The sequence below is a fragment of the Lissotriton vulgaris genome, chromosome 12 (assembly GCF_964263255.1).
Source record: "Lissotriton vulgaris chromosome 12, aLisVul1.2, whole genome shotgun sequence".
NCBI classification, from domain to species: Eukaryota; Metazoa; Chordata; class Amphibia; order Caudata; family Salamandridae; genus Lissotriton; species Lissotriton vulgaris.
In genome coordinates, this window is record NC_141700.1 from 787,846,924 (window position 1) to 787,866,559 (window position 19,636).

The 19,636-nt window shown below is 48.8% G+C and overlaps 1 protein-coding gene across 3 annotated transcripts in view; it reads right to left on the minus strand.

The window, feature by feature from the left end:
• The window catches only part of GNB2 (G protein subunit beta 2), a 271,009-nt gene that overhangs the window by 35,970 nt on the left and 215,403 nt on the right, over positions 1–19,636 (minus strand). For all 3 annotated transcript variants that reach the window (XM_086946183.1, XM_086946184.1, XM_086946185.1), the window contains exons 7-8: positions 9,241–9,307; positions 5,597–5,798 (exon numbers count right to left, since the gene is read on the minus strand). In XM_086946183.1, coding sequence (XP_086802309.1) covers positions 5,597–5,798; positions 9,241–9,307 — 269 coding nt within the window. The remainder of the gene's footprint in view (positions 1–5,596; positions 5,799–9,240; positions 9,308–19,636) is intronic.

Genomic DNA, 19,636 nt, shown 5'->3' on the forward strand with positions numbered 1-19,636 from the left:
CTCTGGGAGACAAGGTTTCCCACCACAAGCCTGTGGCAGGCACATCAAACATGGCCAAAGTGCAGAAGCAAGTCTGACTCCTCCCGAGACTACAGGGACACCCCTCCAACCAAAGCCACCAGGTCCCTCCTAACAGCAGAGCCCATTGTACATATACAGGAGGACACCTCTCGGCCACAAGCAGCGAGGCAAAGGTGGCGCATGGGAGCCATAGTTTGGAGCCACACTTAAGCAGAGGGTCACTCCAGGGTCTGGAATATAGGAAAGATCGGGGCTATATCAAGAGCTAAGAGAGGAAGACCGGTTTTCTAGTCCCAATGACTTCACTAGCTGCTCCCTCCCCAACTGCCTTGTTTGGCCTTTTAAAAACATTCACACTGTCCCCCCCTAAAGGCAACACATAAAAGCATTGAAAGCGTCAGAACGAGCGAGTGCCCCCTCCTGCCCAGCCCCTTGCCTCATACTCATTCGGAGCAGGAAGCCCCCCAGGTGATGTCAAACAAAGCGCTGGCATCAGTGGCCACCAACCCCCGCCCACAGCCGTGCGCTGGAGTACCCGTGAAAGCGCCCTGCAGGCGGACACGCACATTAGGCAAAGTGGGACTGCAGGACTCCCGGGGGCCTAGCAGAGTGCTATTAAGAGCTGGTGGTGGGGAGGCCACGAACAAAACACATGGGGTGGGGGGCGGCTTCAAGGTCAGAAACCAGGAGGGGACAAGCCGGTGCTGATGCGAGGAGTCAATCACTGCACCAGGGCACACCCAGCTCACCTCCAGTGCACCCCCATGCTGGCAGCACCAGGGAACCCCAGCTTGCCTCCAGTGCACCCTAATGCTAGCAGCGCCAGGGCACCCCAGCTCGCCTCCAGTACTCCCGATGCAGACAAGAGGCTGCACCAGGGCACCCCAGCTCGCCACCAGGGCACCCCAGCTCGCCTCCAGGGCACCCCAGCTCGCCTCCAGGGCACCCCAGCTCGCCTCCAGGGCACCCCGATGCAGACAGGAGGCTGCAACAGGGCACCCCAGCTCGCCTCCAGTGCACCCCGATGCAGACAGGAGGCTGCAACAGGGCACCCCCAGCCTGCCTCCAGCGCACCCCGATGCTAGCAGCGCCAGGGCACCCCAACTCTCATCCAGTGCACCCCGATGCTAGCAGCGCCAGGGCACCACAGCTCGCCTCCAGTGCACCCAGGAGGCTGCACCAGGGCACCCCCAGCACGCCTCCAGTGCACTCCGATGCTGGCAGCACCAGAGCACCCCAGCTCACCTCCAGTGCACCCTGATGCAGACAGGAGGCTGCAACAGGGCAACCCTAGCTCGCCTCCAGTGCACCCCGATGCAGACAGAAGTGCACCCTGATGCAGACAGGAGTCAATCAACCTCTCCGTAACTAAAGTCACCTCCCCCTCCCTTACTTCCTGTGAACTCTTCTGCCTCGATATCTCCAGCGAGGGCAAACCAGTATGCGCTTTACATCTCATCTACCACCCGCCTGGGGACAACCTCACCTTCACCCAACAACTCATGGACACGATCTCATCCAATGCCGGTCGGCAGATCACTCAAATCTACTTGGGTGACTAATCTCCACTGGAACGATCAGAAAGACGCAGTGGTGAATAGTCTCAAAACTTTCCTTAATGCGCTGGACCTCACCCAAATATGCAACAGCGCAACACACGACAAAGGCTCGATACTCGACCTCATCATCGCCAAAGAGGACTCTACCCAACTGGGGGCGATCCTACCCTGTGACTGGTCAGACCACCACATTATCACTTTCTTTATCAACGAAAAAGTTAAACCTAACCCGGCTCATCCCACCAAATCCAAGATCTGGAAAAGGGACATGAAGAATCTTAACCCCAACTCCTTGCCTCCCCACACCTGCAGTCTCCTCCTTCCCCCTTCGGGCGCCTCTGATGTTCAATCACTGACCGACCTCTACCTCTAATATGAGCTCAATAATCAACGAAGCCGCCCCAATGCAACTGAAGAGAGTCTTCCACCAAGAACTCGAACCCTTGGTATGACGGCAGACTCAATGAAGACAGGCATGCCATGCGAATGTCAGAGCGCACCTGGAGATCTGAACCCTCAGCACTGCATCTTAAAACGCTTAAGAACAAGAGAAATGCCTACTTTAGGAAAATCAAGCGCTCGAAATCTGACTTCTTTAGCCTCCAGCTGGACCAAGCAAAAAACCGACCAAGAAAACTGTTCGAACTAGTCAAAACGCAAACCAAGACGCAACCCTTACAATCAAACAGCACAACAAGCGATATTCCACACTGTGAAGACTTTTCTGCTTTCTTTAAGCTAAAGACCGACAACATAAGAAGTGACCTCCTAAATGATGTAAGCCGATACCCCAGCCCCATCAGCATGACTACCACTCAACCTAAAAATAACGCATCATGGACGTCCTTCGACACCTACTCTGAAGAAGCAATTCACAAACTGCTCGGTACCTTGAAGCCCTCTAATCACCTCACAGACCCCCTACCTGCTAATGCTGTAAAAGACTTCACCCCCCTGCTCCTCCCACTCTGGACCAAAATCATTAACAGCTCCCTCCAACAAGGACTCATCCCAGACTCCCTCAAGGTGGGGCAAGTCACGCCTATACTCAAGAAACCTACAGCTGACCCGTCTGACCTAAACAATTACCGCCCTATCACCAATATCCCCACCTTGGCCAAACTGCTGGAAAAATGTGTACAACTCCAACTAACATAACACATTGACCAGTTTGACCTCCTCAACCCTCATCAATCAGGCTTCCGAGCCAAACAGCACGGAAACGGCTAGGACGCACATAATTGATGATGCCCTCCAAATCCTTGATCGCAATGATTCCTGCCGCCTCATCCTTCTTGATCTCTCCTCAGCATTTGATACGGTCAAACATGAGAACCTACTGGAGCTGCTAAACACTAGAATGGGTTTATCCGGGACTGTTTTCAAAAGTTCAAGATCAACAACGTGCTATCCTCACCTGTGCCAGTAAATTTAGGCGTCCCACAAGGATCTTCCCTTTCCCCCACATTGTTCAACCTCGTCATGGAACCACTCGCCACCTTGCTCCAAGCATCCAATGTACACTTCCATATGTACGCCGATGACACTCAACTTTACCTTAAGCTACAATCCCCGGAAGACATCAAACTTCTGAACTCCACACTCAGAAACACCCAATCATGGTTGGCCGATAATCACCTCAAACTAAATGCGCTGAAAACTGAGTTCCTTCTGATCTCACCTCCCGCGAAAATTTCCACCACCCAAATCTGGCTCAATCACCTAACTGCACTCAATGTCCAACCCACCATCGTGGATTCTGCGAAATCCTTAGGCATCACACTTGACGCCAAGCTCAACATGCAACAGCACATTAGCAAAGCAACGAAAGGAGCTCATTTCCAAATCAACACATTGAGGAAACTTAAACCCTTCTTCCCAGCCAAGGACTTCCAAACTGCTGTACAAGCCGTAGTCATCCCCCGCATAGACTATGGAATTGTGGCCCTCAGCGGACTCCCCCTATTAACAACCGCACCCCTAAGAGCATCGAACGCTGCCGCGAGACTCATTACTGGTTCAAGAAAACACTCCCATATATCCCCTGACTTAAAATCCCTGAAATGGCTGCCTTTTGAAGCCAGAATACAGCTGAAAATTGTCGTTATGACACACTGGGCTGTACACCACAAGGCACCCAACTACCTCACTCAAAAGTTGACTATATCAGGAGGTTCGAGATCCAATAGAAGTACAAAAAATCTACTCCTGAAACCTCAGATTCCGGAAGGAAAAAACATACAAACGCTCATTCTCAGGAATGGCACCCAGGATCTGGAATGCACTCCCTCCTGAAACCAGGCCTATCTCCTCCACTGCATTCTTCAAGAAAGAGGTAAAAGCCATCCTTTTGGCCAAGTTCACCTGAACTCTATTGTTGCTGGATCAGAGACTTTGCACAGCTTTTGTATCATTGGTTACCTGATTGTCTATTGGTATTATATTCTCACATGATTGCGATCCTATTATGCTATTCACTTACTACCGACTACTATATTGTACCCATTAGTTTGTTGAATCACCCTCTTGATGCCCCTACCCCTTGTTCTCTGTATTTTAAGAAAGAGGTATAAGCCATTCCTATAGCCAAAGTTCACCTGAACTCTATTGTTGCTGGATCAAAGACTTTGCACCGTTTTGTATTATTGGTTACCTGATAGTTTATTGGTATTATATCTGTACATGACTGCTCTCCTATTATGCTACTGACTACTATATTGTACCCTATGGTCTGTTTAGTCACCCTCCTGTTGCCCCTACCCCCCGTTTCTGTGAAGCGCTCTGATATATGCAAAGATCTTGTCCGCGCTATATAAAACTTTGAATATATAAATAAAATAAATCATTGCACCAGGGCACCCCAGCTCACCTCCACTGCACCCTGAAGCTGGCAGCACCAGGGCACCCCAGCTCGCCTCCAGTGCACCCCGATGCTGGCAGCACCAGGGCACCTCATCTCGCCTCGCCTCCAGTGCACCCCGATGCTGGCCGCACCAGGGAACCTCAGCTCACCTCCAGTGTACCCGATACAGACAGGAGGCTACACTAGGGCACCCCAGCTCGCATCCAGTGTACCCAGATGCAGGCAGCACCAGGGCACCCCAGCTCTCCTCCAGTGTACCTCGAAGCTGGCAGCACTAGGGCACCCTAAGCTAGCCTCCAGTGCACCCTGCTGTAGGAGGCAGCATTAGAGCACCCCAGCTCGCCTCCAGTGCACCCCGATGCTGCACTAGGGCAACCCAGCCAGCTTGCCTACAGTGTGCCCCGGTGCAGGAAGGAGGTAAGACTAGAGCACCCAAGCTACCCTCCAGTGTACTGCGATGCTGGCAGCACTAGGGCACCTCAGCTCGCCTCCCGTGCACCCTGATGAGGGAGGCTGCACTAGGGCACCCCAGCTTGCTTCCAGTGCACCTGGATGAATGCAGGAGGCGGCACTAGGACCCCCCAGCTCCCCTCCAGTAAACTTTGATGCAGGCGGGAGTCAGCACTAGGGCACCTGGCTCGCCTCCAGTGTACCTCGATGCAGGCGGGATTCTGCACACCCCAGCTTGCTTCTAGTGCCACTCAATGCAGGCAGGAGGAAGCAACCTACCTTTTCTGGTTCTCATGCACAGCTATGCGAATGGACATCAAACCTAACCCAAAGCACCAAAGTGAATCCCACAGTCAGAAATCATACACTAATGGCGGACCTTCCACATCAAGCAGCGAAGATTCTCATTTCTGAATGACAAACACTGGCCTCACTTGTCCCATCTACCCCACGCTCAGATGATGGCCAGTAAAAAAAAAAAAAAATGGCCAATGCACCCAACACTGGCCTCACTTGCCCTGTATGCACCACGTTCTGATGGTGCCCCATGCGCCCAACACTGGCCTCACTTACCCTGTATGCCCCACGCTGATGGTGCCCCGTGCGCCCAACACTGGCCTCACCTGCCCTGTATGCCTCATGCTCTGATGGTGCCCCGTGCACTTTACACTGGCCTCACTTGTCCCATCTCACCCATACTTACACAGACAGCGTTGATGTCGGACTCGTGGCCCGTGAAAGTCTGCCGGCACATGCTGTCCCGAATGTCCCAGAGCTTGATGGAAGCATCACAGGCCCCAGAGACGAAGGTCCGGAAATCTGGTGCGAGGGAGAGGCTCATCACATCCCCACTGTGGCCGGTGAAAGTGGTGGTCTGCTGCCCAGTCTCGATGTCCCATAAAGCGCTGCAACACCAAACAAGGAAGGGCATTAAAGAGCTGTGCCACACGTGCCTCTGATCCGATCTGTGCCACCACCCACGATACTCCTTACAATAAGGCTGTATCTACATCGCACGTCTCTGGATTACAGGGTCCTTCTGTAGCAAGTCACACTTTGCATTTGTTGGGCCAATCCCAGAGACCGTGACCTTTTGAGTGTAAAAAGTTCTAAACATGCTCAGGTGCCACTGCGCACGGCCTCGTGCCCCATCTCAAATGACTGCCTGCGAGCAGGATATTAGTGTGTGGGTTTAACCCCCACAACCCATATTCCCCTACATGGTAAAGGTGTATGTCTACATGCAGTGTTGGCAGGGTATGCCCTTATGTGGGTCCCTTGTTCACTTTGCCACTCAATTCAAGCTACCCTGGCTGATGACAGCTTTTTAGTAGCCACAAACCGGTCCCAGGATGCTTATTTCCGGTCCAGGGAAGACATGGCTTGGCAGTTCGGGCTGGACTGTTCCCATGAGGCACAGGGTCAGACTGATTTGCACATGGCAATGTCTGAACTGGGGTAGTGAAGTGAGCTAATGAATGTGGATGGATTAAACGCAGATCAGTTGACTGGGGGTGAGTGTTTGATTTGCTCAAACGCTCCGTCCATTGTCCCCTTTGGTATCGCTAGTACATGCGGTGCCCAGTAGCTTCTGCTGTCAATGGGAGCAAGTCAACACACCCTACCGTCAATATCCGGAGGAAAAGCCATTGCCTGCTTATCTTACCAAACTGGGGCCTTCACTGCCCTCCCCAACCCCAGCATTCAGCCCTAGCACCCACCAGACCTCCAATAAGAACCTTTATCTTCAGGGCGCTCAATGTCACCACTTTGGCCCCGGACATCAGGGCGAAACCCACTAGACACAGCACAGGCCAACCTTGCATAGTGCCAAAACAGGACTAGGAAAGCCACACATTACACTCATCCATGAGATGAGAAGTCCTTTGAGACAGAAAGCTACACTGTCTGGCCCAAACACCCAGACAGGGAAGTGGGTGATGCAAGTCCCATATGCAAATATTGAGCTTTACCCCAGGCAAGGTCACCTGGGGAAGGCTTCTGGTCACTCAAGAGTGGGATGTTTGACCCCCTGCAGCCCCTCAAAAAACACTCTTGCATGGGCTGCTCCAGCTAATCTGGTCCCTGGCTCACAGTTCGCATGGGGTTGACTCCAACTGATAACGTGCACTGGCAAAGCCAATAGATATTGCATACGTGAGATGTATTGGCTTTGTAATTTTTTTTAACGCATGTTGCACAGTAGCGCATGCTGCGGTCAATTGAAACACAATCAAATCTCCTCTAGCTCTTATGACCTTATTAGGGAAAAACATGAATGTGTGTGTTATGGTATGCTCGCCATTTGCGGGTACGTCAATCTATCCAAACCCACTACAACGCATTTGAAAAGGAGTAAGGACTCAAGACAAAAATAAACCATAAAAAAGGCTTCTTCAGCTGTTGTGTCCCGCTACTGCAAAAAGGAGGCCAGTCACCTGGACCTTGGAGTCTCTTGGCTTTAGCTGGGCTCTGTAGAAGACTTGATGTTCAGCAGGACAGGGTGGGCACAGCACCTTTCTTTTGCTAGCCAACAGGTGCAGTCCACAATGGTGCAGCCTCTTTGCCAGTTCCAGGGCAGTTCTTTTCCTTGGTCCTCCTTTCAGTCCAGTTGAGACCAGAGTTCAGGAAGCCAGGGGTGCTCGAATTATACATAGAAAAATCCCTTGGGGCAGGGTCCAGTTGATAGCCAATGGGCTAGCAGGTTCCCTCCCACCTGATGACCACTTCCTGCAGAGTGTGGCTTCTGGGCATTCCTGGATGCACCATTTTGCCAACTTCCAATATGGCAGAATCCCTCTTCTGGTATGTGGAGTTCCCTAGCCCAACCCAGATGTGTGGCTAGCAAGGGGTCTACAGGCCCCTGGAAAACTGGCTTGGCAACTGGTTTCCTCTCTTTTGTACCTAGTGCCAACCTGTCTGGAAGAACAATGGAGCAGCCCTTCTCGCAAGTGTTGCCCATTTGCACTTCAATGGCATCTTCTTTGGAGCTCGTCTTTTGGGCCAACACCAGAGTGTTTTCCTTCGTGTACGAGGTAGGAGACACCTCCTTCCAGAGCAGGTCCCTATTGTATAATTTCCTGGGAGTGGTCAGCACGTCTCCACAGGAGGGCAGAACGTGGTCTTGGTGACAGGAACCAGTGTGCAACTGTATGGGCACATGGACCAAAAGGCCACAAAGTGTCAACTTTACTAAATTCGCACACCAACTGGTTACATTAATTTCAACCCGAGAATCAAGTCGGGCTTAATGTAACGGGTTGTTTGATCCCCACTTTGGTCGCACAGTTGAGTTAGTAGAGGGGTGTAGCTCTGTTGAAGTCTGGATTTATCATTACTTTAAATTGCAAAGTCCAGCTAGCAGTTTAAACTGACCTTCAGCCTACAAATAGCGGGAAACTTTACTCTTATCATACCCAGGGTGGCATAACCAGTGATGCAATCCCTGGGGTACCCACTAACTTACAGGCCCTGGGTACCATTTACAAGGGACTTACAGGTATGTTAGCTTAGGCAACTCAATAAGAGCCAATTCGACCCACTAGTGTAAGGGCACAGGTACGGAGGTATGGTTACCAGGCTTCAGTCCCTCTAAGAGTAGAAAAACCAGCAGTTTCAGTCCAAAAACCTGGGGGTGACCATACAAAAAGGGGTGTCCTTACACCAAGTCTGGTTGTGACCTGTGGCCAGATAGTATAGTTGGAGGACGGATTAGGCTGTAACTAGTTTTGGTGTATTCACTTAGAGTTGCTGTAACCTGAAGATATGGTTTAAACACTGAAGGATGGCTTAAAAGTATAAATGGGAAAAACAGCCCACACACACACTAGCTGTGAGGGTTGCCAGATCTGGCACTGAAGTGCACTTCTTAAGCAGAAGAGCACATGCTCAGGCAAAGCCCAGTCACTCAGTGCGCAAGAGAGCCTGTGCTGTGGTGGTGTAGAAACAAAACGTAAAGGAAAGGGAAGAGAAATAGATAATTGTGGATCCAAATCCCCTCTGTGCAGGTAGATATGAAAGTATTTTGGAGGGTGGCAAGACCAATAAAGCAGTCCCCCGGCGGAATCTATTTTACATTTAAGAAAAAAAGTGTGGATGTGACTTGGGAACTAGACGATAATATCTCCTCTGCACCTAGTTACTAATTTTGATGCAACAGACTATGTGCTGTTTATTACTTATAGTAAGTGTTAACCATTTCATCAGTAACTTTCTAGCTAAAAGGTCAGGGTTTTAAGTAACAAGAGCTATCAGTTTTCAGGGCACAATTAAACTAGAGCCTGTGGTGCCTCACTAACATCAACTGACTTGTGATCAATGACATGAACAAGAGGAAGACTTGCTTACCAGGTTGTGTCACCAGAGCTGGTTATGATCTGATTGTCGTCCAGAAAACGACAGCAGGACAGGTACCCTAGAAGAAAGAAGACATCGAGTTTTAAAAGAATGAGGTGGTCACAGAGACAATATTTAAATTACTCACCTGTAGTTGTCAAAAACAAGTAGCTTCAAGGCTGCATTTTAATATGCCTCCTGGAAACCTTGCACCATGTGGTCTCATGAATTGAAAAGTCACCAAGAAATTTACGACAAGGAACCCAGAGTCCATGGTACATGTAGCCAACTCACCATTCACGTACACCATACCCCAAGTACTAAACCAGACTACAAAGGGATACGAGATTGAGATCAGCCCGTGGTGGTTAACGTATTCTTTGGAGGCAGATCTACCAGCCACACTTTACTCCTCAGTGACAATCCAACCCCGGCTCCGTGGTTCAACAAAGCACTCTGCTTGGAAAAAAACAATACAGGGGCCTGGAAAAGACGAAGAAAGGACGAAGAGCTACAATAAACCGCTATAAAAAATGATCATGGGCTCTGTACAACAGTCAGAGCATCTTTTACTTGGACAAATTCTCCAGTGCCCCAAATAAAACGCTCTAATGTGGTCAACGAACTCTTCGATCCTAGGAAAACATCACCAGTGCTCTCACAGTCTGAGTCCCAATGCAAAGAATTGGCCCACTTCTTCGTCAGAAAGGGGTCCGACATACAATTCCAATTGACAAAGGACAGGAAGGCAAAAGGCCAGGCCAATGACTGCCAGCACCAGCAAACAGGAGCCTGTTCAAATAGGTGAAAATAATATCCTGAACAGGCAGCCTAGGACTCTTAAAATGAAGTCACTGACCCTTTTGAACTTCCCCTGTTTTTTGACCATTTTACAGTCAAGGACATCAGCTTCCCCGCTAAACACCCTTCCTCCATCTAAGCTTTGCCTTCTGGACCCAGAGTTACTACAACTGGTGGTAAATCTTCTCAATTCCTCACTACAAGAAGGCCATGTTCTACACATGTAGAAGCATACCGCTTTAAAAAAAGCTTACCTGTGATCCCACCCACTGGTCGAGCTTAAGGCCGATTTCCTGATTGCCCATCATCTCCACAATCTTGGAGAAGCATGTGAATTCGCTGTTTACCTTTTATGTGGAAGTCCAAATTTTTCTCCACCCTTCAAAAATCTGGTTTTACTGGTTCACTGAACATCCGAGAGGACTCTTGGATGAGAGTGGAACAGTCACGCTGATCTGGTTGGATCTTAGCGCACCCTTTGACACGGTCTTGTTCCATCGCAGTTGAAAGACTGACGACACTGGGTCTCAAAAGAGCAGCTTTATCCTGGATGACCGCTTCTTTGAAAGATTGGACTTCCAGGCTCTCCCGGCCAGTGCTTGGTCAGAACCACGTGATCTGATTTCTGGAGTTCCCCAAGGCTCAGCCCTCAGCTGTTCAATATTTATGTACGCCCTTTGGTTTGGCGGATGTGGTGGAAGTTGAAAGAATTTGTTAAGCGCACGTTGACGAAGCGGTTTCTTGGCGCTGAGGACAAGTGTAAAAGGAGAGCTGCTCACTCAGCGAAGGCTTGTGAAAACAGCCAGGTCTTCAGCCGTTTGCGGAACTCCATGTAATGGGCCGTTGTTCTGATAGTAAGAGGTAAGGAATTCCAAAAGGAAGGGGCCAGATAAGAGAAGCTCAGGCCATCATGTTTCTTCCTTTTGAAGCAGGGGATATGCAAGAGGTTTTTGGTGGAGGATCGAAGGTCACGAGTAGGGACATAGGACTTTAGTTTGGCAGATACAAACACAGGGGCCTTAAAGATCAGGCAGCCCAGTTTAAACAGAACGTTCAGGGAGGGGTAGCCAGTGAAGGGATTTTAGAAGAGGGGTAGTGTGATATTTGGGAAGTTTGTAAACTAACCTTGCCGCTTGGTGTTGGATAAGTTGGAGACGGCGAAGCTCATAGGGGGGGTATACTGACAGAGCATTCGCGTACTCCAAACGCGAAATACCCATGGCTAGCAAGATTAGTTTAAGCGCCTCGATGGAAAAAAAGCAGGAAATTTTGCATATGGTGCCAAATTAAGAAAACATGACACCACAGCGCTAACTTGGTGATGCATAGAAAGGTCGCTGCTGACCTTAATGCCTAGGCTTTTAACAGTATTGGAGAGAGGGAAGAACAAAGGGAAGGGGGCCAGAAGATTGAAGACCAGGGACTGGGAACGCCACCGGTAAGTACCAGCTATGTCTTTTCTGGGTTGAGCTTAAGATGGTTCGAGCTCATCCAGTCACTGATAAAAGTCATGACAGATTGAAAATTAAGGATAGAAAAAAGATGAAGAAATATTAAAGATAAGCTGGAGATCATCGGCATAGTTGAATACTGTGACGTCCAGTTTGTGAAGGGCCAAGATAAGAGGGAGGATATAAAGATTGAAAAGGAGGGGCGAAAGAAGAGCCCTGGGGCCACCGCTGGAGATGGAACAGGCAGTGGCTGAAAAGCCAGCTAACTGAACGGCCTGCTGACGGTTCTCCAAGAATGAGGAGATCCATGCTAGAGAGGATCCCCATAGGCCTGCACTCTTGACACGGTCGACCACAATAGCGAGGTCGACCGTGTCAAATGCAGCTGAAAGGTCCAGGAGAACCAAGGCCTGAGAAGAGTTAGCATCGTAGCCACACCCAAGTTCGTCAAGAACAGTGAGGATCACAGACTCAGTTGAGTGCGCAGGACGGAAGCCCGCTTGATGGGGGTCCAAAAAATTCGAAGTCTCAACAAAATAAATTAAACAAAAAGTAACAAAAGCTTCCCCAGGAAGGGGAGCAGAGATCGGACGGGAATTACTGGGAAAGGAGGGGTCGGCCCCAGTCTTCAGGATGGGTATAACTTAAGCAGACTTGAAAGTCAGGGACCATCCCCAGTGTGAGAGAATTATTAAGTGAAAGAGGGGGGTCAGGACAAGCAGAAAAGACCTCTTTCAGAAGGTGAACAGTCGGTGGGGGAACCAGTTTTAACTTTAGAAAGCAAGATGAGAAAATTTTCCCTAGAAATGTGGGGAAACTGTGCCAGATGATGGATATTGGGCTGGTGAGCAGGGCAAGAAACGTTGGGAGAGGGAATACTTACTTTGATAGTGTTGATTTTGTCAATAAAGTACTCATTGAAGGAGTTACAGAGGGCTTGTGAAGGAGGGTTTAAGGGTAACCCTTGCAGATGTAGCAAGGTCGTGAACGATGGAGAAAATATCCTTAGGTTTATTAGAGGAAAGAAGAATTTTAGATGTAAATTAGTCCTATTTGGCAGAAAGAATAGATTTTTTGTAATCATGCAGTAAGGTGAGATACACAGATCTTAAAGTAGGGCAGTATCTGAGCCTCCATTGACGCTCAGCTTGCCTAAAGGCCAGTTTTTTAAAACTTTAACTCGGGTGAAAACCATCGGTTGGAATCGTGAAGGCGTCAAGTCTCAAGTAGTTTTAGGTGTACCAACTGGTCGCAGGCAGAAGAAAGCCAGTTGCTGATGGCCGTAGCCTGGTCGTGGAGAGAAAAGCCAGATAGGTCAAGGCAAGAAGATAAGAGAGGAGCAAAGAAGGGACTCGTCCACATGTCCCCAGTTACGGACCCAGATGTTAGAAGGGAGCAAGCGTTTGTCCACCTCCTTCAGGTCAAAGGAAACGAACATTAAATGATGGTCAGACCAAAGGCAAGGACTAATGGTCGGGATGGAAATGTCTAAGTTAGCCAACCAAACCTGGTCTAGGATGGGACCATGGATATGGGTTGGGGAGTGTATGTGCTGGGAAAAAATTCAAATTTCAAAGGAGATCAGTGAAATCTTTGGAATAGGAGTCCTCCCGGGGGTCAGAAGGCCAAAAATTGAAATCGCCTAGCACCAGAAGGCGAGAATTATTGACAACAAGAGTGGCCAGCAGTTCCCCAATTGCATGAGATAAGAGGGGCATAGACTGTGGCAGGTGGTTGAAAAGGGCACAGGTTAAAGGTGGAAGCCGAACTAATAATAAGGTAATCTACTGCCGGGATGGCTAAGGAAGGGATCGGCAGAAAGGAAAATGCTACTTGCCAGTATGCATCTGTTCTTGGCATGTAGAGCTGCAGAGTTACACACTATGCATAGATGGCCACCTAGTGTTGGGCCCGGATGTTTGCAGTTTGTTTGGTTGTAGAAAAGTCTTTCGGAGTCACGGGATATGCGGCAACTCCTTAGGATACTGCTGCGCATGGGCATCAGCTCCATCCCCAGATTGTTTTTCGCCAGTAGGGAAGTGATGGAGCTCTACAGGAAGTAGTGATGTCCATGTGATTTGTATCTAAGATAATACTGGAACAGATAAAGGTAGCCGGGGAGGCGGGTGGGAGTGTGTAACTCTGCAGCTATACATGCCAAGAACAGATGCATATTGTAGGTAGCATTTTCAGCTCGAGGCATATCAGCTGCAGATTATACACTATGCATAGATTGCATAGCAGTACCCACACCTAGTGGCGACCACCAGTATCTGTTGCAGTTGTTCGAAACAGTGTTTTTAGTACAGCCTGGCCCACAGTGGCAATTTTAGTTTGCAGATCTACACAATGTTTTGTGAATGTGTGTGGTGTAAGCCATGTAGCTGCTCTGCATATGTCATCTAAGGGGATGTTCCCTAAGAATGCCATTGAAGCCCCTATCTTTCTTGTTGAGTGGGCTTTTGGAGGAATTGTTAACATGCATTTTGCTTTTTGTTAACAAATTTGTATGCATTTAACTATCCATCTGGCGATCCCGGATTTTGAAATAGGATTGCCCTTGTGTGGCGGCGAAAAAGACAAAAAGTTGTTTTGTTTTACGAAATGTTTGTGTCCTTTCGATATAGTACAGCAATGCTCTTTTAACGTCTAGGATGTGTAGAGCCCTTTCTGCGACAGTTTGAGGCTGCGAGAAGAATACGGGCAGCTCAACCGATTGATTTAGATGGAATGGTGAAATGACTTCGGCAGGAATTTTGGATTAGTACGAAGAACCACTTTGTTATGATGCATTTGCAAAAAGGGTTCTTGAATGGTAAATGCTTGTAGTTCACTAACTCTTCTGAGAGAAGTAATAGCTACTAGGAAAGCTACTTTCCAAGTTAGGAATTGCAATTCACATTTATGTAATGGTTCAAAGGGAGGTCCCATTAACCTTGTAAGAACAATGTTCATGTTCCACACTGGTGCTGGTGGAGTTCTGGGAGGAATTATTCTTTGAGTCCTTCCATGAAAGCTATAATAGCTGGTACTCTAAAAAGAGACAGTCTTTTGTCAGTTTTGTAAGTATGCTGCTATGGCAGCAAGGTGCAGTTTGATCGACGTATAGGCTAAGTTACACTTTTGAAGGTGTAATAGATATCTGATGATGTGTTGGAAAGACACGTCTAAGGGATCTATTTGGTTGTTTTGGCAGTATATGACAAAGCATTTCCACTTAGCAGCATAACATGCTCTGGTAGTGGGACGTCTAGCCTCTTTAATAATGTTCATGCATTCTGGAGGAAGGTTGAGGTAACCAAACTCTGACCTCAGGAGCCAGATCGCTAGGTTGAGCTGAGCTGGGTCCAGGCGTCTGATCTCTCCATGGTTTGCGTTAATAGGCGTGGGGATAGATTTCGTTTTTGGTGTGGCACCACAGACATTTGCAGCAGCGTGGTGTTCCACGGTTGTCTGGCCCAAGTTGGAGTGACTAGAATGAGCATCAGGGAATGTTGTAGTTTGCGTACCACTAACAGAAGTAGTGGGAGAGGAGGCAAAGCGTACGCAAATATTCTTGACCAGTTCATCCATATTGCATTGCCCTTGGACAATGGGTGTGGGTATCTGGCGGCAAAGTGTGGGCATTTTGAGTTTGTGGGTGGCAAAGAGGTCTATCTGAGGTTGTCCCCACAGTTGAAAGGATGGTTGAAGAACTTGCGGATGAAGTTCCCACTCGTGGATCTGTTGTGTCTGTCGAATTAGCAGATCTGCAATAGTGTTTTGCACTCCTGGGAAGTGTGGGGTTAAGAGGAAGATGTTTAGCGGTATAGCCCATCTCCATATCTGCTGAGCTAATTGAGAGCTGCAGAGAGTGTGTCCCCCCTTATTTGTTTATGTAGTGGTTGGCTGTCATTGTCTGTGCGGACTAAGACAGCCTTGCCTGATACTGGAGTTTGAAATGCTTTTAGAGCTAGAAACACGGCTTGCAACTCCAAATAATTGATATGGAGTAACTTTAGTTGCGGTGTCCACCTGCCCTGCATGGTGTGATGCAGTAGATGGGCGCCCCAGCCGGAGCGCGATGAGTCCGCTGTCATGACTATTTGGGGAACTGGCTCTAGAAACGGTCGTCCCTTGGAAAGGTTTTTGATGTTCCACCATTGCAAAGAACGAGGAGTCGGACCGTCTACCAACTAGGTCTCTTAATTGACCTTGAGCCTGGTTCCATTGGCGTGCTAAGCACTCTTGAAGTGGATGCATTTGCAATCTTGATTTGCAAGATGCCATCATACCTATGAGTTGCATGAACACTTGAGCTGGTAGCGAGTGTTGTGGTTTGAATTTTGTTAGGAGAGTTTGTACATTTGTTATCCTGGCTGGAGAGGGATAAGCTAGTGTTAATTGGGTGTTTATTGTAGCACCGAGATATTGTTGTATGTGCAAGAGGTGAAGGTGCGATTGGATGTGATTTACTGTGAATCCCAAGTCGTGAAGCAGTTGAATAGTAGCTTGAGTGTTTTGCACTCACTGTCTGTATGAGCTGGCTTTTATGAGCCAGTCTTCCAGGCATGGGAAGACGTGAATGTGCTGTCTTAGGTGAGCTGCTACTATTGCTAGGCATTTGGTAAACACCCTTGGTGCGGTTGTGACTCCGAATGGGAGCACTTTGAACTGGTAGTGTTGTCCGTCTAGCACAAGTCTGAGATATTTTCTGTGTGCTGCGTGGATGGGAATATGGAAGTATGCGTCCTTGAGTTCTAGTGACAAGGAAGTCGTTTAATACCAGTAATAGGAGGACATGTTGTAGTGTGACCATATGAAAATGATCCGACTGTATGTAAATGTTTAGAGGTCTAGGATCAATCAGAGATCCGTCCTTTTTTGGTATTAGGAAATATACTCCTTTGTTTTTCTGATGCTCTGGAACTATTTCTATTGCATTTTTCTGCAGGAGGGATATTACCTCCTGTCTGAGCAGTGTTAAATGTTCCTGTGACATTGGACGTTGCTTGGGTGGTATGTTTGGGGGGGTAGATGTTAGTTCTAGACAGTAACCCGATTGAATTATTTGGACCACCCACCTGTCTGATGTGATGTTTTCCGATGCTGGCAGGTACTGTTTAAGTCTTCCCCCGACAGGAGTGAAATGAGGCGGGGGAAGGGGAAGGGAGTTATTGGGCAGGGGTAGAGGCAGAGCGTGAGTTATTTTTGCCTCTGCCTTTTGTTATTGTTACCCCTGTACCGACCCCTTTGGTAGCCTTTACTGTAGGGGCTTTGTATGAGGTGGAAGCTGTGTCTGAAGTAAATCCCCTGGTGGAACCTCAATAGTTTGAGCGACGAAATGAACGTCTGGGAGCCTGCGACTGCAGGGCTCTCAGATTTGGCGGTATCTGTATTTTTTCATTTTCTCTAATGATACATCTACCTCGGGTCCAAATAGATGTTGTTGGTCAAAGGGTTGATTAAGAATGGCGCTTTGTACCTCAGGTTTGAACCCGGACATGCGCAGCCAGGTGTGTCTGCGTAGCAAGACGCTGGTGTTAACTGCCCTAGCGGCAGTGTCCGCTGCATCAAGGGCGCACCTAATGAAGTTGTTTGTGATGTTCTTCCTTTCCTGGATGAGCTTGTTTGCTCTATCCTTGTACTTGTCAGGGAGGTGCCTCATTAGTGACTCTAGCTCATCGTAATGCGCCCTGTCATATCTGGCAAGCAGTGCCTGTGTATTGGCGATACGCCACATGTTTGCTGCTTGAGACGCTGTTCTTTTGCCTGATGCGTCAAGTAGCTTAGACTCTTTATCTGGTGGTGCAGCCTCACACAATGCTTGGGATTTGCGTGCGTTGGAAACTACCAGTGAGTCTTGAGGTACTGGGCCTTTAATATAAGCTGGGTCAGATGGAACAGCCTTATATTTTTTCTCTATCAGAGGGTTAATGACCAGAGTTCTGACTGGGTCTTTGAAGACTTTGGGAGCATGCTTGAGCACTCCTTTAAGCATGGGCAAGATGGAGGACGACCTTTGTGCATTATCAAATATATCCATAAGGAAGTCTTCCTCAACAGGGTCTGTATAAATGTCTACACCATGATAATGTGCAGCCCTGTGAATCAATTCGTTAAACCCAATAGTGTCTTCTGGTGGGGAAGGCCTTGAGGAATAAATGTCATCCTGAGGGACATTTGGGACATCTGGGGTGGTATAATTGTCCCAGGGGTCTGGGGATCCTGTGGGAGTAGTTGGATCAGGTGTATTACTGGAGGGCGAGGGTGTGACCGGGACCTTCTGTGTCGAGGAGGGGTCAGGGTCGACGGTCTTACTTACGACCCGCTGCGCTGGAGTTATGTCCTCGACTTCGGAATAGTCTGCTTCGGAGCTGCTGTCGACGTCGTGCTGTTCAGGGACGTTGACGCCCTCCTCGAAGATGTCGTCCGGAATCGGAGCTGAAGATCGTTGAGCCATTGTTCTCCTCGCTCTTCGGTCCCGGAGAGTCTTTTTGGAGCAGAAAGAGGCACAAGCTGAACAGTCTTTCGCCTCCTGCTCCGGAGAGAGACAGGTTACACACCTCATGCAGGTCGGTGTGGGGAAACTTCGACCCACATTGAGGACACTTCTTAAATGGCGTCCTTTCCATAAGCTGAAGTTGCGGCCTAGGTAGGCCCGCAGGCCATAGACTACGATCAGAACGGAGATTCTCGATGTTTGAAGATTAGCATCGACTGGAAAACGTTTGAAACTAAGTTTTGTAGTTTGGTGAGGATTGCGCGCCGAAGGAAATCGGTTCCAACACTGAGCGTTAGAAACACATCTGAGCCCGGTGGCGGAAAAAAAACTATCTGGGGATGGAGCCGATGCCCATGCGCAGTATCATCCTAAGGAGGAGTCACCTATCCCGTGACTCCCAAAGACTTTTCTACAACAAAACAAACTGCAAACATCCGGGCCCAACACTAGGTGGCCATCTATGCATAGTGTGTAATCTGCAGCTCGTATGTGTCGAACATGTAGTTTCGAATGGATAATAATCGCTACTCTGCCTCCAGATTTCCCAACTGGCCGATCGGAGCGCAGAACTGCAAATGCTACTTACCAGTATGCATCTGTTCTTGGCATGTAGGGCTGCTGACATTCATATCTGTGCATAGTCCGCCACCTAGTGTTGGGTCCGGATGATTGCACATTGTTGTCCTGGAAGAGTCTTCGAAGTATCACGAGATAGGTGGCTCCTCCCCTGGACTACAGTGCGCATGGGCATCGCCTCCATCCCCAGATTGTTTTTAGCCATAGGCAGAGATGGAGTGCAGAAGTGAGTGATGACCATGCTATGAGCATATGTTTGTATATGAATACACACTGCAGCTGCTACAGGCGCCGGGGAGGAGGGTGGGCGATATGAATGTCAGCAGCCCTACATGCCAAGAACAGATGCATACTGGTAAGTAGCATTTGCAGTTCGAGGCATGTGGGCTGCTGAATTCATATCTGTGCATAGAATACATAGCAGTCCCTCCATTAGCGGCGGCCGCCCGTGCCAGCTGCAGCAGTCTGAAAAAGTGTTTTTAGAACAGCCTGACCAACAGCTGCCTGTTGTTTTGAATGCACGTCTACACAGTAGTGCTTGGTGAAAGTATGAGTGGTAGACCATGTGGCTGCTCTACAGATGTCTTCTAAGGGAATGTTACCTAAGAATGCCATAGAGGCCCCCAACTTTCTAGTGGAGTGGGCTCTCGGTGGTATAGTGAGAGTGCGCTTTGCTTTAGCGTAGCAGATCTGAATGCACTTTACTATCCATCTAGCTATTCCTGCCTTGGAGATTGCGTTTCCCTTGTGTTGAGTGGCAAAAGCAACAAAAAGTTGTTTGGTTTTGCGGAAATCTTTCGTCCTGTCCACATAATACATCAAGGCCCTCTTTACATCAAGAGTGTGGAGCATCCGCTCCGCCAGCGTCTCTGGGTTTTGGAAGAACACCGGCAATTCAATAGTTTGGTTCATGTGGAACTGTGAGACCACTTTGGGCAAGAATTTAGGGTTAGTGCGGAGCACCACCCTGTTGGCATGGACCTGGAAGAAAGGTTCTTGGATGGTGAGAGCCTGCAGTTCGCTAACCCTCCGTAGCGATGTGATTGCTACTAAGAAAGCCACCTTCCAGGTCAGAAACTGCAGTTCGCAAGAGTGT